Source organism: Triticum urartu, chromosome 7, assembly GCF_003073215.2.
Source record: "Triticum urartu cultivar G1812 chromosome 7, Tu2.1, whole genome shotgun sequence".
Classification (NCBI taxonomy): Eukaryota; Viridiplantae; Streptophyta; class Magnoliopsida; order Poales; family Poaceae; genus Triticum; species Triticum urartu.
Window position 1 is genome coordinate 211,046,311 of NC_053028.1, and position 22,402 is coordinate 211,068,712.

Sequence of the window (22,402 nt, forward strand, 5' to 3'; positions counted from 1 at the left end):
CCGGGTGCGCACAATTGGCGCACACGACGCAAAAAAGGGCGCCGCCGCCTAATGCCATGGCTGACCAAGAGGGGGGTGAAGACGCGGATGTGGCCGCCACTCGCCAAGAAGGCCATGAACACGCGTGCACACGATGCCGTCGTCGACATTGGGAGAAGGGAGGGAAGAGCGATGGGCATGTCCGCGTGGAAAGCCGTCGCTATGCACAACCCAAATGAGGAGACGCCCTCAACACCATCTTTCGGTAGCATTCGCCGCATCTACTTTGCAGTGTGCCGTCATGCTTTTGTGAGGAGTTAAGCCAACCGACTACATCAAAACCGGCAAAGGTGGGTGGCTACGGAAGTGCAGCCGGCAGCAGATTGCTGAACGACAAAGATGGTGACGATGATTGACTTGGAGGACATCTACTCATGGCAGTTGTGCAAATAACCTAGACGATGACGATGAAAAGGAGGAGAACCCTCTTTTATAGGCTCATACAATGATGGCGATGGGTATAGATTTTGTAGGAGTCTTCTAGAGACGACATGATATAGAGAGAGGAAGAAGATAGATACGAACTGCCAATCAAACCAGCCCCCCTTCCTCAGAAAACATGCATCATGGTCAAATCATATGTAGCAACAACCCATCGCCAGACAATCCACAAAGTTTACCGGCAAACGAAATCACAGGAGAATCGTTAAGCAAACTCGGGAATCGTACGTTACCATAACCTAAACCAATGCATGTGTCATTTCTTGACTTTTAATTTTTAAGACTGCAAAAAAATCTAAAGAAAACCCCACAAAAATCAAACGGACTTGGAAATAGGGATTCTAAGATGGATGCTCTCAGCCATGCCATCAAATGGATTTATATCTACTCTACTCTTATAAAAAACAGAATTGATAATGATGGTGTGCCTGCCATCCTGCAACATAAGCCGTCCGATTTATATCTAACAGAAGAAAGGAAACTATGACAATTTTATAAAAAAGTACCCACACCTCTTTTCATATTTATAAATAAGGTTTTTCCTTATTCATCCTTTTCTCTCGTAAGATAAATAACTCATACAAATACATCTTAATGTTATCTTGCTAGTTCAAACAAAATGCAAAACATCCTCTTTCCAAAATCTAGTTGGGTCCCCCGGAACATCGCACCACCCGGCAACATACATCGCGCCCAAGCAAATCCCATTCCGCGGGCCGGATTCCCCACCACTTACCCACCCAAACCCTAGGTTTCCCATGGTGCAAGCCGCACCCAGCTCCGCCACCGCCACCGCCACCGCCACCGCCGCCCCCGTCCCCGACGCCGACCCCGCCACCCCGCCGTCCCGTCTCCTCTCGAAACATCGCCCGCGACGCCGTGCAGCGCCCCCCCGCCCGACCTTGCCGCACCCCGCGCCCACGCGCGGCCTCCCCGATCTGAACCGCTGCCACTGCTGCTCCGTTCGCTTCCAGCAGCCGGCGCCGGGCGCCAAGCGACGTCCACTCCGTCCCCTCCGCTCCCTCTGGCGCGTCGTCCTCCTCTGCTCTGAATGTATCTCCCTCCTTCGCTCTGGCGCCGTCTGCTCCTACTGCCTCAACCTGGACAACCTGCCGCATGATGACTCAGCCACCTGCCGCAGCTGCAATTGCTGCGTCCACCGCCACTGCATCCCCGCTGAGCACCGTACTGCCCTGATCCAGCCTGTAGATTTGGAGAATTTCGTCTGCGTCGATTGCTGCCCTACAGTAAAGGTGGGTAGCAAGAATGTGGGCGCCGAATCTGTTCCTAAGCTGGAGTTGGTCATCAGAGAGCCTAGTCCTGCAGTGCGGAGGAAGGGGGGGCCTGTCGCTGCTGCTAAGTTGAATTCGCCGAGGAAGGTTGTGGAGGAGGTGAGGCCAGCTTGGAAGGATGCGATGGCCCTCGTTCCTGTAGGCGAGGAGTCAGAGAGCAAGGGTCCCGGTGATCCGGACCTGCCAGACGAGGCATTGGCGCTGCAGCTTCATTTGGCGATCAACGGGTCACCGAGGATTTCACGTTCTGGCAGTGCATCTGTGTCTGTCTTGGCAGGGCAGGGCAAGAGGCAGGGCAAGAGGCAGAATGGATTGGTTTATGGAAGGAAGGTCAATGAGGATCTGGGACTTTGTGTAACCAATATGATGGATCATCTGGACTATCTTGAGACCGGAGCAGAGATGAGAAGTAACTGGAATGCTAGTCAGGATTTAGGATCTGATCCCACAGCCCCTGTGGTTCTTGCACTGGAGTGTAAAGGTAAACGCCCTCAGGAGAGTCCGAGAGGTGAAAGGAAAGGTCTTCCTGAGACTAAACAACATAATAGTTTGGTGGATTGGCATAAGGTGGATCGGTATGAGAAGAAGTATAGCAAGAGGAAGTCAAGTAAGCAGACAGATGTTGAAAGCATGGGAAACAAGACCTTGCCCAATGGAAAGGACATGGATGTCGGTGAAGGTGGTGAGGGCATAACTCCTATGACATAGACTGCTGCTTCTTTTTGGAGGTACGGAGAATTCTTGCACTATTTGTAACTATAGTTATATATTTGCTTTCAGTCTTGCACTATTTGTAACTATAGTTATATATTTGCTTTCAGTAACTGTATCCTGTGCTGCCCTCTACATTGTTGTTTCAGTTGTAGGCAAACAGCATCTACTACTTTGTTGGTAGCCAAAGCATAAGTTATTTATTTGCTATTGAAAAGGCATGTACGCTTCAAAATGCCGTTGCAAATATGGTGTGGCGATGCTAGCTAAATAAACTAGGAATTCATACTGTTCAGTAGTTGACTGGTTTGTGTGGTAGGTATATTTGTCCATATCAAGATATGTAAGAAAGCTTAGTATCTAAAAAATGAGGCAGTAAGCAAACCCTCATTTGGGAGGAACTTATAGCTTAGTCAAGTAGAATTTTGTGCTGCCTGATGCTCCATCTAACAGCGGATCAGTTAGGACATGCCTGTACACTCAAATATGTAAGAAAGCTAAGCTCCTTTGTGTCTCTGGCTCCCTAGCTCCCTGTCCATTTATTTTCATAGAGAGGTGATCATTTTTGCATTTGTTGAACCTATTCTTTTTCAGCTGTTTGGGAAGCAAGCCCATTTGAAAATGATTTACCACTTAGTGTAACTGATGAGTAGAGTGTTTCGGTTACTGTATGGGAATAGTGGCATTGCTTTTGTTGTATGTACCTGCATTCCCATTTTGTTGGTCACTTACCTCAGGTGTTGGGGATTTTAGTGTGTTTCATTAGTGCGTCGGTAGTTCGAATGCGGTAGAATTGCCATCAAGAAGGCTAAGGTCATGGTCGTATAACAGGAGGAGATTGTTGGAAGGTTCTTGCATCAGTAGATAAATGGATGTGCGAGAGTCTTGTGTGGAATATTGTTATTAAAGGATGTCTAAGATCAAAAGATGCTGGTTCCATAGGAGTTCATGTTGTGTTAGGAAAAGTGAAGGATAAGCATGCACTGCTTAAGGATGTCATCTATCTATGTTTGAGCTAGGCAAGAAGAATCGATCTATTCTCTCCCAATTATTCGCTCATCTAGCCTAGGCCTGTATAATCCCCTGTAACCATGCCATCTAGTACCTTCAGCATTGTACTCCATCTGTTTCTAAATATAAGCCTTTTTAGATATTTCAGACTACATAAAGATGTATATAGACATATTTTAGAGTGTAGATTCACCCATTTTGCTCTGTATGTAGTCCATGTTGAAATCTCTAAAAGGGCTTATATTTAGGAATGGAGGGAGTAGTTATACAAATCATGTTTCACAACATCCAGTTGAATATGTGCTACATAATTGGATGATTGGATCAACTATGGTAGAGTGAAATAATCAAATAAAAAGATCATTATCACAAGAAAATGATGATTATGTCACACAACCTGGATTTCTATTACCACTAGTAAGTTGCCGGTGCCATGCAAATGTAATTGACATTAAATTTTATGTTTGACTTGAGTAAACTCAGTCTTTTAAGTATGTTTAGTCGAGTTATATGTTGAATTAATTCACTTTGGGATCGAAGGCCATACATAGGTACGACTCATATTATGTGCAGTGCAATTTAGGACAATAGACTGGCTAACGTTTGTAGGAGAGGAGTGTTGACTATCTCGAATGTGAGTTTGGGAGAGTGCAGTGCAGCAGTTGGAATTTACCCAAATCACATTCGATCTTGATAAGCTGAAATCCAACGACTCCATCTTCTTCGACATCCAACTTCCTTCCTTGATTTTGGTGGCTACGACAGTTGCAAGTCTGGTAGCGCGGCCTTGAGACAATGGTGAGGAACAATAGAAAGGAGAAGAAAAATAAAAATAAAATGAAAAGTCAAATCCATTTGACGACTACTATATACTTCTACTCGAGTCTAGTATTTGTTTGTTTTGTTAGCTTTAGCTGCTGTTTTCTAGAGTCTTCTAGCTATGAGTAGAAGTTGAGGTGTGAAGGTTTCCCAATGCCTATTAATAGAGGTCCTCACCTCTAGTTTGTAAGCATACTATGCATCCCACTACCTATAACAGAACTCTTATAATAGAACTTAGTGTTCTGATCTAAGGTCTTGGATAAGATCTTGTGCTCTAGGAGGTTTGGGGTGAACTCCTGCTGCCATATCAGCCTATATTCGCCTCCCAACAAGTTGAACTAGTTCCTTCAACACTAGTGATGCACACTCAGCAAGGTGTAGTTCCTCCACAACCTTGTGCTGTGTCAGATAAGGTCATCCATCTACCTCCCCCCCTCCCCCCCTCCATACGACCAGACCACCAACTCCAAAACTTTACAAGTAGGAATGATTTATTAAGTTCTTCTGTTAATATGTTGTTAACCCTGTGAGTATTGTGTTCAGCAAGATAGTCAAGTATTCAACTATATTGCTCACAGTATTATCATGTATTTTAGTGTTTGAACAGTTACCTGCATTGCTAGAAATTACTTTTGACATTGCTGTTAAACCTTCGTAAGGTGATAGGAACCTCTGCCATGTTATTTTTTTTTACCCTTTGCTGTTGCAGCCACACCAATGAAACTTCTTGTGATGTAACAGGTAATTCGTGATAACAGTAGTTTGCATCCAGCAATACAGGATTGAAGCTAGCAACTTGTTGGTGGCTTTGATAGCAACTACAATCAAAGTTATAGGTATGTTCGGACAAATGAGATGCTTCATGAAGGAATCAGTAATAGCAGTACTTCATACCAGCTACATGCCATCAACAACCAATAACATGTTAAAATTGTACTAGCTGGTTTTTACTGCTTACATGGTTCAGCAACATTAATTGTTGAAGACAGTGGTGAGGCATGTGCGGATTTTTTGGGTTGAGATGAACTTTTTGTGGCTGTGAATTAGCAAATACAAGCGAAGTTATAGGATGTTTTGACAAATGAGATGCTTCATGAAGGAGTCAACAGTAGCAGTACTTCATGCCAGCTACATGCAATCAACAACCAATAACATATTAAATTTTTAGTCGCTTGTTTTCTTACAAGTGATGGTTGAACAACATTAAGTGTTGAGGATACCAGCGAGGCATTCATGGAATTGTGGGTTGAAATGAATTTTTAAGTATTGGAGCTCTGCTTGTAGATGGTGCTAAAATTATGTGACATTGTATGTTTAGTGAATGGTAATTTTTAATTTCATGTCAGACTTATACTAGATTCCAGGAAGTCTTTTTTAATTCTTAAACTTCAGTAGCTGAAATGTCAAGTGCCGATCATCAACAAGAAATGAGATGTAGAAACACTAATTTAGATGATTATGGTAGATTTAGGGAAGCTAACCCTTTGGTCCAGTCCCATTTTGATCGGGAAGTCATCAGTGTCCCCATCACTTGTTCAAACATTTGTCACAACATTATTGTACATGTCCTTGATGAGGGTAATGTACTTTGTTGAGACTTAGTGTTTTCTCCAAGGCCCAACACATGACATTTTGCGGTATCTTATCATAAGCTTTCTCCAAGTCAATGAACACCATAGCAGGTCCTTCTCTTGCTCCTTGTATCTCCCCATAAGTCGTCGTACCAAGAAAATGGCTTTGATGGAAGACCTCCCAGACATAAAGCTAAACTGATATTTGGTCATGCTTGTCATTCTTCTTAACCGGTGCTGAATGACTCTCTCCCATAGCTTGATTGTACGGCTCATCATCTTAATTCCACAGTAATTAGTACAACTTTGAACATCCCCCTTGTTCTTGAAGGTTGGTACTCCTTCCCATTATGTAGGGTGTATAAGCTTTTGGCACGGAAATTAGCGCAAGGCTGGTTGAAAATTATTGAGCCATGGTTACAGAAAGTTTTCTCCATTATATCCTTTAACAAACATGGTTGGCTGATCCACGATTTGTTAGCTTACACTAATTGTACATGAGAGAACATCGAGAGTTGAGTGTTAAAACGCCTTAGAATTTGGGATTTTCTAAAAGGCTTAGTCGCCTAATATTTTGGGAAGGAGGGAGTACTAATATACTTCACCTCCATTCTTCTGGCATCTTGTTTGCTCAAAAAATGAGGTTGAAAAGCTTATTTAGCCATACTATCGCTGTCTTCGAGGCCTCTCCACACCTCAATGCGGATGCAATCAGGGCCCATCGCCTTGCCTCAGAACGCATGTTGGTATCATCAAGGGAGTCGGCCAGTTCAATGGTAGAGCTCTCATTCTCTCCATTGAACAGCTTGTCGAAGTGCTCCCGTCATCTATCTATGCTTAATCTCCTTGTCCTTCACTAGGAGCTGATCTGATCCGTCCTTGATGCATTTGACTGGGTCGACATCCCTCGTCTTCCTCTCTCGGATCTTTGGTCATCTTATAGATTTTCCTTTTGCCTTACTTCGTGTCTAAGCGCTGGTAGAGGTCCTCATACACCCGATCCCTTGCCTTACTCACAGCTCGCTTTTTTCTATGTTGTCTGCACTCCTATCCCGGTGTAGGCGTATGAAACAATCTTTTTTCTCCTTAATAGCCTTTTGGACATCATCGTTCCACCACCAGGTATCTTTAACTTTGCTTCTACTTCCCCTGGTAACTCCAAACTCCTCTGAAGCCACCTTAAGAATGCAAGTTGCCATCTTCATCCACATATTGTCTATATCACCTACTTCCTTCCAAGGACCCTCCTTAATGACCCTCTCCTTGAAAGCCTGAGCTGTCTCCTCCTTGAGCTTCCACCACTTAGTTCTAGCGACTTTGGCGCACTTATCCTGCTGGACATGAATCCGAAAGCGAAATTCAGCCACCACAAGCTTATGTTGAGGGACAACACTCTCGAGGTATCACCTTACAATCTAGGCAAGCACGCCCTTCTTCTCTTCTCAAGAGGACGAAATCAATCTGGCTAAGAGTGTTAACCACTAATAAAAATCTAGATGCGATTCTCTCTTTTTAAAGTGGGTGTTAGCTACGATCATGTTGTAGGCTAGAACGAAGCTTAAGACATCTCCTTGATTCCTGATGCCATAGCCAAAGTCCCCATGCACCGCTCCAAAACCTGTGTTAGATGTACCCACATGGGCATTGAGGTCTCCTATGAAGAGCTTCTCGCCTATAGGTACACTTCTAACAATGTCCTCTAGGCCTTCCCATTACTCCCTCTTGGTGTTCTCATTGTGGCCTATTTGTGTTATGCTGATAACATTGAGAACCAAGTCCCCAACTACCAACTTAGGATAATCTGGGCCCCACACCTTTTGATGTCTACCATTCCATACTTGAGGCTCTTGTTGATCAAGATTCCTACTCCATTTCTGTTTGCAGTTGTCCCGGTGTACCACAGCTTGAAGCCGATATTCTCAACGTCCTTCGCCTTTTGTCCCCTACATTTGGTTTCTTGGACGCAAAGGGTATAAACATTACTCCTCATCGTTATATCAACTAGCTCTGAGGGACCCTATGTTCCAGCTACCTAAGCAGGTCCTACTAGGCTCGGCTAGCTTCCTTATCCTTTGCACTCGTCGTGTCAAATGCAAAGACCCTTGCTCATTTTTATTACTTGGGTGTCGATGTAGTGTGCCACTAAGGATGCGACGACCTGATCCTTGCTAACTTGTCACTGTATCCAGATCAAGATACGGCGCGCCACCAAGGGGGTGACGGCCCGACTCTTACCCATTTGACAATACACCTAGGTTATGATATGGCGTGTCGTTAAGAGGGTTACACCCCAACGATATTCTTTTGGGTTCATCTCCATAAGAGTGGCTGAGTTTGATGTTGGCTCGCCGCCTAACCAACACAACCCTCCTCCTTTACCTGGGCTTGGGACCAGCTATGTTGAGGCAACATAGGTGGAGTTGTCGAAGCCGTGGAGTAGCAATAATGTAATACCCTGCTCGTTTGTGTGAGGCCCATGTGCAGTTCCGTGATGGGATTAGTCTCGTATGGGAAGTTTACACCTGTTCCAAACACAAAACCTGCAGGTTAACCTTTTGACACGAAGCGAGGACTAAAGTGTGAGAGGGGTGCCATGTACACGTGGGCCCACTCTGTAGGTGGGCAGTGCATTAAGTGGATTTGGGCCAAAGCGTTACTGGTGTCATGAGAGCGAACCCTCACTGCATGGGTTGCGTGCGCATTTGGACCCATGGAGGGAACATGGCACGTGATGTGTACCATGGGTGACCATGGACGTCTGCTGATTAGCAGTGTGCTACCAAGGGCATCAGCCCTGGGTGGTGGTTGCTGAGTCGGCTCTGACCCTAGTACACCATTAAGGGAAGAAGAATGACATTCTCGAGTTGCACTCCTCCTGGGCCGCCTCTCCCGTCTCCGCCTTCCCTCTCCCATTGCCACCGCCAAATGCCAGAATGAGGCTGGCCTCCATCCAGCACTGAGACGTGCATAAGAAAGTCCTTTATGTAGCCTTCAGAAACCTTGCCAAGGTCAGGACTGATGGCAGGCGACATGATAAGAGCACAAGCCAGTTGCATTAGCGCTAGCCTGGCAATGTCTGCCATTTGTAGGAGGCGCAGATCGTATGACAGTCCCTGCGTCTACATCTGCCACATGTGTGGTGGCACTCTCTCTTCCTAGTTGATGCAGTTGCTTGGTGACTGTCACCGGTAGTCGTCGGACTAGATGGTTTGCTGCTCTCCTTTAATCTTTCACTTCCAAAGAGCAAGCTTCCTTACACGTAGCTTTGATGATGTGATTGAAGCCTCCTTGGTGGTGAAGCTCATTATCTGCGTTTTTGGGTTGGCACTGCCAATGAGCATGCACTGCAGGATGTCCATGCTAACACCACATGGACCATTTCCTTGGTGCCTGCCCACATTCCCTGAGTCTAGCAGTCATCAGCAAACTTTCTTGCATCTCAGGCCACCCTTGCTGGATGGTTCAAGGCTGATGGTTGCGATGGCATGTACAACAACCTTTCTTGCATCTCAGGCCACCCTTGCTGGATGGTTCAAGGCTGATGGTTGCGATGGCATGTACAACAACCTGGCTGTTGTGAGCAGCACTACCCATGGTGGAAGGTTGCCATATCTATCTTTTCACTGTGTCGGTTGGGATGACGATGTTCTTTTAGCTGTGCTGCAAATGGACAAGTTAAGATCATAACGCATGTCTGCATCTGATGTTCAGACCTTTGTGTTAACGATGGCAGTGTACCGGCACTCCTTGTGGCGGTGGTCATCCTGTCTTCATCTGGCATGACAGAGAGTGTGTTTAATGCTGGTTTAGCGAGTGTTATTGCATCGTTTTTGGTAGTAAAAAGTCTTATCCTCAGCAGGATGGATCATGGGATCTTCATCTTCTCCTTCTGGTTATTCATCTCCTGAGCTTCAGTGTCACTTATTCACACTTTTCGCCACTCCCTTTGGTCCCCCATTGAGACTGAAGCAATGGTATTCGATGATACGATGATATGTGCTAGGATTTTAGAGAGAGGGACTAAGGGACAGCTCTCTTCCTGTGAGGCAAGGTTGAGGAAGAATCTCATCTATTTTCTTGCTTAATTCTGAACTGTAGTAGATACTCACTAGTCCTTTTATATATAGGATGACTCTTGACTTGATCGATGAGTTGCTAAGGCATCTCCAACGCCATCCCCTAAAACGGCCACGGTAATTGGTCCGCTGACACGGATATGGGGCCGTCCATCCAACCCTGTCCTCTAAATACCCGCCCTTGCTTTTTTATCCGTAGCACTCAAAATAATAATAGAAAATAGCACAATTCATCCATAAATAGCTTACAAATATTCCTAGCACAACAATAGTTCAAATGTAAATATTACATTTGAGATAACCGGATGTTCAACAAGTTCTTCGAATTCATCTATTCCAAATTCAACGATACTTGAGTCAGAATCGGCACAAGTCCTCCCCCGCAGTGTTGCCCTTGAGCTTCATCCAACAATGTATGAAACGTAAATTGCCTCCCCTCGGTCCTGTGTACATCACGTCAGCGTGTTCGGGCTATACAACTTGATGATTATCAAGCTGAAACATTGAGTGAATCAATGAATTGACCAACATATGGAGCAACAAGAAGCAAAACTTATGATCTCCATGGTTGACGAGCGCGATGGCCACATTGTCTCCACTTGTGCAACCGCACCGCAAAACTTCATGACGGTGTTGAAGATGGTGTACCACCGATGTGCAAGCAACTTCACATTGAGATCATGGATCAAGTGTGTGTCGTAGGGCGTGAGGTGCTTTTGCTCAAGAAACGAAGCACACATGTTTTGCCAAAACAGCGAGTCCCCTTGCCTCGTGCCTAAAAAGTCCACAGATACGACCTTCCACGCATCGCACAACAACTCATCCTCCATCACCGAGTACCTCGCCATCGTGCTTACAATAGAAAATGATGGTTCAACAAAAAAGCCCTATGGCATTTGACGGAACACCTACCGGGCGTGATGGACGGCGGGGGGTACCTGGCTACGGACTGATCCTGGGTGGACGGTGGCGTAGTCCAAGGCGGATAGGCGTGTGGGTGGGGACTGCATACATCCGAGGATGCCTGGGCGGCGGCCGGAGAGGTACAACGACAGGGGAGGGAGAAGGGCGTGGATGCAAAGCAAGGGGGAAGCAGGGGTGGAGTGGAAGAAAAGGTGGACCGGGGGTGTCAAAGTCCAACATGGAGGGCGGTCCGCGCGCGCGCATTTAAAAACCTGTTTTGCGGAATCTGGACAACCATACTGGTCTACGGACCGATGGGGTACCGCGGTGGATGGCAAATTGCGCCCCAACAGCTTGGTCCGGACGGCTGCAGGCGTAAACAATGGTAGAGAGTAGAGACAGTGTGCTTTGCTTTTGAATACCCATAGTTGTGTGATAACTAATACTCCCTCCGTTCCAAATTACTTGTCGCAGGTATGGATGTATCTAGATGTATTTTAGTTCTAGATACATCTATTTCTGCGACCAGTAATTTGGAACGGAGGGAGTAAAAATGGTGATGTGCACAATATACTTGTTTCTCATGAATTTATCAGCTGAACTTATTGGGTGCATGAATTTATATATTAGGGATCCCGTTAGTTAGGAAAGTAGCATTAAATAAGATTGTATCTCTTAAATTGATTGTAGTATATGGGTAATGCATGCATCCATCTGTAATACTCCCTCCTTTTCTACATACGGATGTATATAGACATACTTTAGAGTGTAGATTCACTCATTTTGCTCTGTATGTAGTCCATATTGGAATCTCTAAAAAGACTTATATTTAGGAACGGAGGGAGTAATATTTAATCTTTACTCATTATATATTGTAAGTGGAATTGGTGCCTGCGGTGGGCTGGTAGTATGTCGTGTTATATACTTATATCATCTCTCCCCCTTTGCAATATGCGTGGCCCTGGTGGGTGCTAAGTCCTTGAACGAACAAATTGATGATGAACCCTAAATTCACCCGCCACTTTCCCTTCCTCCTATTCAGCTCGTCGCCATGTCTTCTTCCTGCAACTCAGCTTGTCACCGCCATTTCCAATCCTAGGTATCTCCTTCTATGCCATATTAGTATGGTCGCTACCTCCATTATTAGCCCAGCTTGTTTGATTATGTATGGTTCTTGTGCAGATTGGCAAATAGTCGGGGTTGAGGAAAGGGCCGCCACCACAGCGAGGCGTTTCACAAATCCAAAGGTGCATCTACACCCAAACCATGTCATTTCAGCGTCAGTTGATTAGACTCTCAAACTTGGCTGTTTTTACAATGTCATATGCATGATTCAACACAAGATTTACCGCCCAGCCTGGTTTGGATACATACACCGGTTGCAAAGTTTTATTACCAAATAAATTCCACATAGAAAAGGTGTAAAGAGGCAGCCTTATCCCTTTGCAGGCAGCACACGGTGAGAAGATGACCTGGTATCATCAAAGGTGTGAGGACGTTGGCGGGGTTTGGACTTGCAGAGGATGGCATTACAGTGGATGCAGATATAAGATGATAAAAGGGCAAGCACAAAGCAATCAGTGCCATCAGGAATTGCTAGCCATTGCCTCATTTGCTGTGACTGCAGTCTGTAGGTCTGGCCTATAATTTTTCTTGTCTGCATTTTTAGGTATTTTGCTATCCTGTTCTGCTGCTTGGTCATAAGGTGTTTCATTTTTTTACATAGCAGTAAAAAATTATGTCGATCTTGTTTTTCCTCCGCAGATATTAATTTTAACACTGCATACATACTACCATCATGTTTGCGGACTGATACTGAGTATTTATGTTGACTGAAGTTTTCATATACATTTTCTGTCACTAATGAATATAGTTTGCCTTTATGCATATACACGTTTTAGGACTTGGTTGCCTTGTACTCCTTCCGTCCCAAAAGGCTTGTCTTAGATTTGTCTAGATACGGATGTATCTAGACACGTTTTAGTGTTAGATACATCCGTATCTAGATAAATACTGTACAAGACAGATTTGTCTAGATATGGATGTATCTGGACACGTTTTAGTGTTAGATACATCGGTATCTAGATAAATACTGTATAAGGTTGGTTGTAATGAGGAGTATCATATACTACTATCATGCATATGATACTACCTTCGTAATGCATAGTATCATAAGTTAGTATCTTATGTTGCCTTATTAATTGACATGCATGACACAAAGTAGTACACCATTTAATATGATACGGTATCATGATATGATACCACACCCTCTTTCCTCATTTAATTGTGTGCCACATCATAAAAAAGTCCAGTTGACATGCATGATACCGCTTATGATACTCCCATTACGACCAGCCTAAGACAATCTTTTTGGGATGGAGGTAATAAATGTTATGAATATATTTATTTATACTAAAAAGTGAATCGTCTTTCTGCAGGAATTTCCTACTCATCTGGATAAGAGGGCCATCAAAATCACGATATACGTACATATCTGTGTCTGGTGAATTTGAAATTGTGAGTCTTACCAGTGGCACCTTTTGTACCTTTTATATCCGTCCAGATTCAGAACTGGACATGAGGTTCATCCAAACGTTTGGGAACTGCAGAAGGTTAATCAAAATGGTTTTTGCAAAAAAGTTAACTGGTGGCAAGCATAATGAAAATGCTGAAATGCATGGTCTCGTTTGGCACATAAGACGGCTATCCAGATTCCAGAGGCAATATTACTGCATGATGATTTGGTTTGTATCCCAATCTCTAGTCATGGAGTTAGTGCAAACATATCGGAAATTACACTAATCTTGTTTTCTGGTTCTGATACCGGACGAGGACCTCAGTTTGGCTAATGTGAGCAGTTTGGACGAGGACCTCAGTTTGGACTAATGTGTTTGGATCATTCTCATTTGTTTCCGCATTGATGGATTTTCAGTTTTCCACTAATGTGAGCAAATCAGAATAGGCTAGTTCACTTCAGAATGCTGGGAAATATTAGCAACCCTGCCATTACCATCTACAGTACTAGGCTAATTATGGGTCACTTGCTGTAAGCATGTGTAATTGGTGCCTGAACTCCTTTGAAGTGCTTCTAGCTTGTTCCTTTAATTCTTTTTTTTGCGGGGAATTTTTGATCTATTTATCTTTATCATGAGCAAACATTGGAAATAATAAAAATTACATTGAGCTCTGTAGATCACCTAGCAACGACTACAAGCACGGAAGCGAGCTAAAGGTGTGCCGCCGTCATTGTCCCTTCCTTGTTGGAGAGGCAAAACTTGTTAGACCGTTGGTAAATCATTGTGCTAAACCTTTGTTGGACCAGCACATCAGAACAACAATTACCAATAAAGAACCAACCGAGCAAATAGGGAGGTCTAAATCGTTGTGCTAACCCTTGTAGAACCAGTACATCAAAACAACAATCACTGCCGATGAAGAACCAAGCAGATAGGAAGGATTCAATTTTAAGACAGACATGAAGATCAGATTCGAGTAGATTCAACAAAGAACCATCAATCAAATCTTGCGAGATCAGTTGGAGATACATCTCCACATGCTCTTCAACAATGGTAGACGCATCATCGGGATGGGAGCTAGGCGCGGAGAACCTTATTTCATTTTAAGGTAGTCGTCATTGTCTTGCCTTCATAAGCAGGACACAAATCCAAACAATACCCAAAGAAACAACTAAAAACAGAATCCTCCTGCCGGCAAGATCCACCGCGCCGCCATGGGCAAACTGGTGGGAGGCATAGAAACCCTAAGCTTTTTGGTTGGTTGGGGATTAATAGATCTACACTGATGACGTGTTTGGTTCGGTGGAAAAGTCGTGGCTTCCGAATCCAGCGTTCGCTACGCACACCATGTATTAGGTCGATTGGGTGTACGCTGCCAGCAAGGAGCCAAGGAGGAGCATGAGCGGGTGCCAAATTACTTGGCCATTGTGTTTGCACTCACCCGCCGGCAACTCGCCGATGAGCACCTCGCGATTTGCAAGGCGGAGGAGGAGGCGATCTCAAAGCACGCTAGGAAGTGGTCGCGCACGAGGGACTTGTGGCGCTCCTCAAGCGCGCCAGTGACTGTCGTGGCTATTAAGAGTAGTTTAGTTTAGTAATGGATCCCGTTAATTGTTACTCCCTTCGTTAGAAATTACTTATCGTAGAAATGAATAAAAATAGATGTATTTAGAACTAAAATACGTTTATATACATCTATTTCTATGATAAGTATTTCTAAACAAAGAGAGTAGTTTAGTATGAGATCTCTTTAGTTAAGTACTCCCTCCGTCCTAAAATAAGTGTCTTAAACTTAATATAACTTTATACTAAAGTTAGTACAAAGTTAAGACATTTATTTTGGGACGGAGGGAGTATGTAATAAAACAAGTTTAGATCCTTTCTCAGTTATATCTATATTTGTCTGTTTGCGTATTATTTATTGCATCATGTTTGTTTTATCAACTTACTGTATCCGATCACTTGCTTAGTCTATACTGACCGCCGGCCCTGCCCCCTCGGACTAATAAAATGATGTCAAGCGAATTAGCACGATGCTATTTTAAAGATGGATAATGACACAGTACAAAACAAAAACGGCCAAATGTTCAGAAATACTAGGGCAAATAACAAAAATCACCCACCCCTTTTATTTTAGAATTTATAAAAAGGTTTGATTTGTTTCGTCAAAAGAAAAAACAGAGTGACGAACCAAACTGTGGTTGGATGATTAGTAGGATAGTGGTATTCCCAGTAAACCAGAATTCAAATCCTGGCGCTCGCATTCATCCTGAATTTATTTTAGAATTTCCGGTGATATGCGTTCAGTGGGAGGAGACGTTCCCGTCGACTACGAGGCGCCTACGATGACTTCATAAAATCTCAAGATGAAATGCCGACTCAGTCTTCCAAAAATGTTCATAGAGGTAGGATGTGTGTGTGAGTTCATAAAGATGAGTGTATGCACGTTTATACAAGCACTTGTGTCTGTACCGTGTTAAAAAACAGAGTGGAGAAGCTGCACATATTAATAAATGCAGGGGATTTGAAAGAGGGAGAGAAGAAGGGTTCAGGAGTGTGTAGGTAGGTGAATGACATGTGGGGCGGGACAAACAATGACCCATATGACATTGACGTGACATGGGCCGAGCCCGATGTGCTTGGTGGCAGCGAACTCCATGGGACGGAGGACCCACCTGTTCAATATATGCCTTTTATTCGATGGATTTTGGCATATTTTTCTGTAGTATTGTAACTTCATGTCCTATGTTTCTGCGTAAAAGTTTCACTAAATTTAGGATAGTATTATATTATACATTAAATGAACTTTTGCACACTCATTGAAAGTGACTCGGTTTTGAAATGTAAGTGTATGAAATAAGTTCTTAAAAATGTAGTAAAAATATGTTGAAGGATATATATACATTTTGAGGTCAAGTGCTGGAGACGGATAAAACATTCAACTTTGCGCTATGTTAGATCCGGACGGAGTTTTCCTATGATTTTAGAAAAAAGATAAAATATCTAAATAAAGTCAAAAAATACTAAAAATTTGGCACATATGATAAAAATTGAGAAGAACACATAAAATAAAGTTTCGTAATATTCACCCCAAATCTCTAACTTCGTAACACCCAAAGCAATTTCAGTGATCATTTGAGCTCTTTTCAGTTTATTTTTTCTACAGCTTGTTTATCATTTATAACATTGTTTTTGCATTATCTTTAGCTATTTAAGTCCGAAAAATGAAATAAGCTCTAAATGTTATCCAAAATTACTAAAAATTGGCACGGAGTCAAAATATTCGTATAATATCTTATGATAAAAATCTTAGAAGAATGCACATAAGATAATGAATGTTTGCCAAGTAGACTATCTCCCATAACATCACAAGCAAATATCCACACAACATTTTTTAAATGACCATTTGCACTCATTTTCACTTCAAATGTTCTGTACTTTCTTGAACATTTGTAATGACACATGTAAATTGAAATCACCATTTTTATGTAATGATCTATATTTAGTGTTTTCTCTCACTTTTTTAGTTGAAAAATAAATAATAAAAATAAAAGTTGTTGAAAAAAGTCAAATCTGGCACGAATTCCTAATATTGGTACATGAGCTTGTCATGAAAAACTGACACAATTTCTTAAAAGAGTGAAAAACACTTCCTTAGAAATGACCCATTGTGACCCACATATGACGCTTTAGCTAGACCCACTGCGTACGCTCTAGGAATCAGCTGCCGCCATCTTCTGCCGTCCCACATTTGGAGTGATCAACACATTCACGTCGCCAAGGCATACTACCGTCAACGTCAACATGATGCCAGACAATACCACTATCCTGCACGTGTCCACCCACACGCGCATGTCGCTGAACCTCCGTCGTGCCTTGTCGCCGAGACCCGTCGTCGGCCTTGTGGTAGATGTAACACCGATCCTCCTCTTGTCACATTCAACCAACACTTGCTCCAAAACAATGCCCCAGGAGGGAGAACGGCATTGAAGGATCCTCCATCGTTCGATTTGGGAGACCCAGATCTAGGGTCCCCACCGAAACACCCCGAGCGTGGTGAAGCAACCAGCAACGATGATGCCTCAGAAGGAAACGACGTCAGAGACGCCGCCATCGTCCGCCAAGACCGTAGTCGACACAATTTTCACCGGAAGTCGCGTCACGCTAATCTGGCAGCTAGCTGGATCCGCGAGCACCCTCCCCATGAAGACGAACGGGGCCACCCGAATGCCGGTAGAGGACCTCTGGCTGCCCCACACCGGTCCCATCACGCGTCCTAGTCTGGCCAAAGCCATGCCTTGACGGATCTGCCTGGGAAGCGAGATCCACGGCCGCCGCCGCCACCCATCGCAGAGCCGGGGAGCCCACCGGAGCAACCCGCCGGCCATGGGGCTGCCGATTGCTGCCACACGACTTGGAAGCTGCCCTGGCCGCCGTGCAGGGCACCCTGTCCAAGCCACCCCAGTCGCCTCCAGGGGTAGCCACCACATCCTCCTGGCGTCGCCCTAGGGTGGCGGCGCGAGGGGACCGAGCTCGTCCATAAGTTCACGAAACATGTATTCACCCTACTTTATAGATAAAGCACAAACTAAATGTACAGTTGAACGATGCAAGGTAGTGTGGCAACCCTTTTACAAAGCAGATCCGGAATAACCGGACAACACAAAGACAACGTCACACCACGTCCTAGGACAACTAAACTCCACGACAATGTCCTCACGAGGGAGAACCACACAAAGAGTCACCGCCGAACTCGGCCATAAGTTCAAGGGTATGAATTGGGTTTCTCTCAAAACAAAACAATCTTTAAATCTTCAGTAAAGCTCATTCTCATGCTATATCATTCTCTGATTTCCCGCGCTTCTTTTGGGGAGTGCTTCGTTTCGGAAGCTTCAAGCTCATTACACCAATATATCACCGGTACACGAAGATGTTACAGTTTTAAAAATAAACAAATATGTGCCATTCTTCTTCTTGCAACCTAGGAGTATATATATATATATTTCCTATCCTCTATTCCTGGAGCGTCCGAAGCAGCTGGTGCAGCGTCGGAGCAAATCTGGTGACGTTGAGCCTGATGTCCTGCTCCAGCCAGTAGTACTTCATGCCCAGCTGCCACCCCTGCTTATGTATCGACTCCGGGTCACTCACCGCCGGGTGGTCCTTGCCGTACTTCTCGTAGAGCGTGCTCTCCTCGGCGGCGATGCTGTACTCGACGTCCCGCAGCCTCATCTCCTTGGCCTGCACGCCGTAGAATATCATGGCCGAGTGCTCCATGTGGCCCCACGGCACCACCTGCAGCATCGCCGCGTCGGTGCGGAGGAAGAAGAAGTTTGTGAGCCCGGCGCCGTGCGCGCCCATCAGCACGTCGCACGAGTCCACCACCTTGGAGAACTCCTCGAGCCTCAGGTCACGGCGCGGCTCCACGACCACCACCTCGAACCCGGCGGCCTGCACCGCCGCGGAGATCTCCGGGATGTTGACGAACTTCCTGTTCCGGCCACGGTTGATGAGCATGAGCCGCGGCTTCCGTTTCCCCGTGCCACCATCGACGCCGCCGGTCGCGTTCTTGTTTGCCTCCTTGTACGGGATGCCAAGGCCGTCGGGCGGCAGCGAGAAGATATCCCGGATGTACATGCGGAAGTCCAGCAGCGTGTAGTTGCGCGGCGTGCGGGCCGGGTCGATGCCGAGGTCGCGGTGGCTGCGGAGGCCGACGACGATGCGCGGGTGGCAGCGGACGCCGGCGTCCTTGTTGAAGTCGACGATGTCGTAGCGGGACAGGTTGGCGAGGATGAGGCGGTACTTGTCCACGAACCACGGCTGGAGGTCGGTGACGAGGAACTGGACCTCGCCGTCGTAGGCGCGGGCGGTGATGAAGAGCGGGACGAGCACGTCGCTGAAGTCGTGCCACGGGTTGGACGTGAGCCCGTTCATGGCGAACACGACGGCCGGGACGGCGTGCCGGGAGGTGCACTCGGGCGCCACCAGGGACTCCGCGGCGCTCAGGGTCTTGACCGTCACCTTCTCGATGTACTCCAGGTACTTGCGGGACTGGTCCTTGATGGCCCACTCCTGGCCGTCGGCGCCGCGCTCGGCTGCGGGCGGGACATACAGGACGGTGCGGTTGCCGCCGATTGCCCGGGCGTCGCCGGTGATCTCGCAGATGTCGTACCGGGGGTCGGACAGGTCGCAGATGGGCTTGGGCGGGACACCTGCAAGCGGCCGACGTTTTTACTCATCATGTTACTGATTGACGATTGAAGTTAAATTTTCGTGGCAAGAACTCACCATGCTTGACGTTGCTCTCATTCTTGCCGCCGTCTTGACCGAGTTCTTGCCGAATGAGCTCTTCCTCCATCCTGTCGCTAGCTTCATTCACTGTCTGGCCTGACTGGTCTGTCCTATTCGCTTGCACGTTATCTGAATTAACAACTAAATTAACAGCTGGTCAATCATCAGTAAACTAACCGTAAGAGAGACTAGAGAGTACAACTACGTATGATGATCGACAAAATAATTATAGTATGCCAAAACAAACAGTGGATGAGTTAGGCAGTGAAAGGTCGTAGTATTACCAGTCGTTTTATTCATGTCAGTTCTTCCAGGTACAACGTTTTTGTCTTCGATGCCTACTTGTCCCATCGTCTTGGCTGCCTCGTCCTTCTTCCCATTTTCCATGTCATGTACTGCACCTGTCAATGTTAGGTATACATCAACAAAGCAAATTAGCCAGAATCACTTGACCTCAGATATTCGAATACGTTGTGGAAAACATAGCCAACTGTAATCACTTGGCCATGGACATTGAACTACGTTAAAAAAAGCGTTGCTAGAATGTTGAAATAGCTTCGTGCAACAAAAATTGAAATAGATACTCCCTCCGTTCGGAATTACTTGTCTCGGATATGGATGTATCTAGAACTAAAATACATCTAGATACATCCATTTTCTGCGACAAGTAATTCCGAACGGAGGGAGTACATGTGTGCGCATGGCCAAAACCGCGTAGCAATCAACTACCAAGCACACTGCACGCACACGCTCTCTAAAAAAAGTATATTCGTATTCTCTCTGCCGAAAACGTACTCTCTCCGTTCCGAATTACTTGTCTTATATTTGTTTAAATACGGATGTATCTAGCATTAAAATGAGTCTAGATACATTCGTATCTAGACAAATTCAAGACAAGTAATTCGGAACGGAGGGAGTACTGTATATGATCCTGCCTACACATACTATGTGTGTGCTATACCTAATACCCGTGCCACACGTAGGCACATCCCCATCGTTTACTATTAGGCCATTATTATGAAGCCGCTGATCACGACGCGGCACCCTAACCTATCTTCTTCATGTGCGCGCCGTGGGCCAGGCAGTTGGGTTCCGTCGTTTGTCAGGACCCGATGCTCAGCACAGTTCGCTTAGCCAAAAACAAACCCCGGAGCATGCTAACAACGACTTCACAGCATTTGATTATTACACAGGGTGGCGATGATCACGCTGAATCAGAATATAAAGATACGTGTCACCGGCCGCGTTAGTCCTAATATACGTACCTTGTGTGGAATTATTATTGTCTGGCGCCGACGACGACGCTGGAGGAGGAGGAGGAGGAGACGTCCTGCCATTCTGTTCGGCTGGCGTGGACCGCAGGGCGACTGCATGCACGTATACAAGGGAAGTTAGCTGGCTGTATGGTAAGCGTGACGACCCGGCGAATCAAGAACATGCTTTGACATTCCACCTTTATACAAAAAATATAAAAGGTCCTAACCTTTTCTAATTCGGATGTATATAGACACATTGTAATGTGTTTATTTACCCATTTGTGTTCATATGTAGTTTATATTGGAATATCCAAAACATCTATTGTACTCTATTTGTGAACGGAGGGGGTACTAGCTAGTATGACGACATTTTGCGAATAATGTAAATAGATAGGCCGTTACAAATTTAGATATGTGTGTGATCCCGTTTTGAGTCTGCTAGAAATACTACTCAGCGTTAAATTTAGTGCAAGAAAAGGTGAGTATGCATTTGGAGCGGATATATTGCAGGGGAGCTGAAAATTAATTGTTACAAAAGAATGGCGTGGCTATATGTGGTGCACTCTGAATGAAATTAATGGAACAATTAATGCAGTGCAATAATTTGGAAGGAAACAAGTATGATTGCATATGCATCGTTTGAATATTTCTGAGGAAGAAGCGTATGTCATTCTCCTGAAAAAGAAAGGTGACTGGTTTTCCACTGTTTTTCTTGATTTGTAGAGCCGGAGAAGTCATACATACATGCATAGCCAGTGTGGGAGGAGACTTCCAAATGAATGAGGACTAGTGTATGGAATCCATACGTCACCGAGTCTACCAGTGGGGTCAAGGATGAATATAGCCGAGTTGAGTTTAGCCATGGAGTTTGTGAACAGAAATCGGATGCATAATTCTTCAACTAGTGGTAAAAACAAGTACTACGCGCTCTAGTATGACCATGACCGTAGTCAAGAGAAACGTCTAGGACGTTACCCCGGTAAACAAGCAGGGAGAACCGCATGCAGGTAATAACTGATAGTAATAATTACTGTAGAAGGTTACCACTGCTACCCCGTACTCACCGATGGTGTTGGTCGTCCCGAACTGGCCGGACGCGGTCGTGTAGAGCACGAGGATGACGAAGAAGCCGAAGAGGAAGCCGACGACGGCGCGGTGGTGCTGGGACAGCGCCCTCGCCACGCCCTTCACCGACGGCGCCGCGGCGGCCGACGACGACGAGGAGGGCGGGTCGGCGGTCATGCCGTCGAGGCGCTCGCGCAACGCCCGCCCGTCGTTTCTCTCCGCCCTTTTAATTTGTCTGTGTGCAGCAAGGCTCGGCTTATGCGACGGGTAATGTCTGCGGCGCGCGTGTATTTATACAGGCGGCCCGCCGGGCAGAGTGGTGGCGAGTTCCATGTCGCCCCACACGGAGCTATGTAGGATTGTGTATTCTGAACTGTCTTCCTGTAGAAACGTTTCGCCAGTTTTCCT

The 22,402-nt window shown here is 45.4% G+C and overlaps 2 protein-coding genes across 8 annotated transcripts; one reads left to right on the forward strand and one right to left on the reverse strand.

The window, feature by feature from the left end:
* The first annotated feature begins 1,175 nt into the window (after nucleotides 1-1,175).
* LOC125524880 lies at nucleotides 1,176-13,990 on the forward strand. Of its 6 annotated transcripts, none has more exons than XR_007291016.1 (7): nucleotides 1,178-2,500; nucleotides 5,058-5,152; nucleotides 11,909-11,965; nucleotides 12,049-12,113; nucleotides 12,316-12,535; nucleotides 13,305-13,610; nucleotides 13,707-13,990. XR_007291016.1 is itself a non-coding variant. In XM_048689916.1 (2 exons), exon 1 carries the CDS (start codon nucleotides 1,239-1,241, stop codon nucleotides 2,478-2,480), a length of 1,242 nt encoding a protein of 413 aa, XP_048545873.1. In that variant the 5' UTR covers nucleotides 1,178-1,238; the 3' UTR covers nucleotides 2,481-2,500; nucleotides 5,058-5,661. The 6 variants fall into 6 exon arrangements, 1 of the variants encoding a protein (XP_048545873.1); XR_007291017.1 differs by having other exon boundaries at nucleotides 13,305-13,383; nucleotides 13,476-13,990; XR_007291018.1 differs by having other exon boundaries at nucleotides 12,316-12,500; nucleotides 13,305-13,383; nucleotides 13,476-13,990.
* Nucleotides 13,991-18,165: 4,175 nt separating this feature from the next.
* Nucleotides 18,166-22,337, reverse strand: LOC125522761 (beta-1,2-xylosyltransferase XYXT1-like). Of its 2 annotated transcripts, none has more exons than XM_048687795.1 (5): nucleotides 21,994-22,337; nucleotides 20,939-21,040; nucleotides 19,958-20,074; nucleotides 19,671-19,802; nucleotides 18,166-19,594 (listed from the first exon to the last, which is right to left on the reverse strand). In XM_048687795.1, the coding sequence occupies exons 1-5, from the start codon at nucleotides 22,169-22,171 to the stop codon at nucleotides 18,396-18,398; spliced, it is 1,728 nt and encodes a 575-aa protein (XP_048543752.1). In that variant the 5' UTR covers nucleotides 22,172-22,337; the 3' UTR covers nucleotides 18,166-18,395. The 2 variants fall into 2 exon arrangements, with proteins under 2 accessions (XP_048543752.1, XP_048543751.1); XM_048687794.1 differs by having other exon boundaries at nucleotides 19,671-19,814.
* Nucleotides 22,338-22,402: the final 65 nt, after the last annotated feature.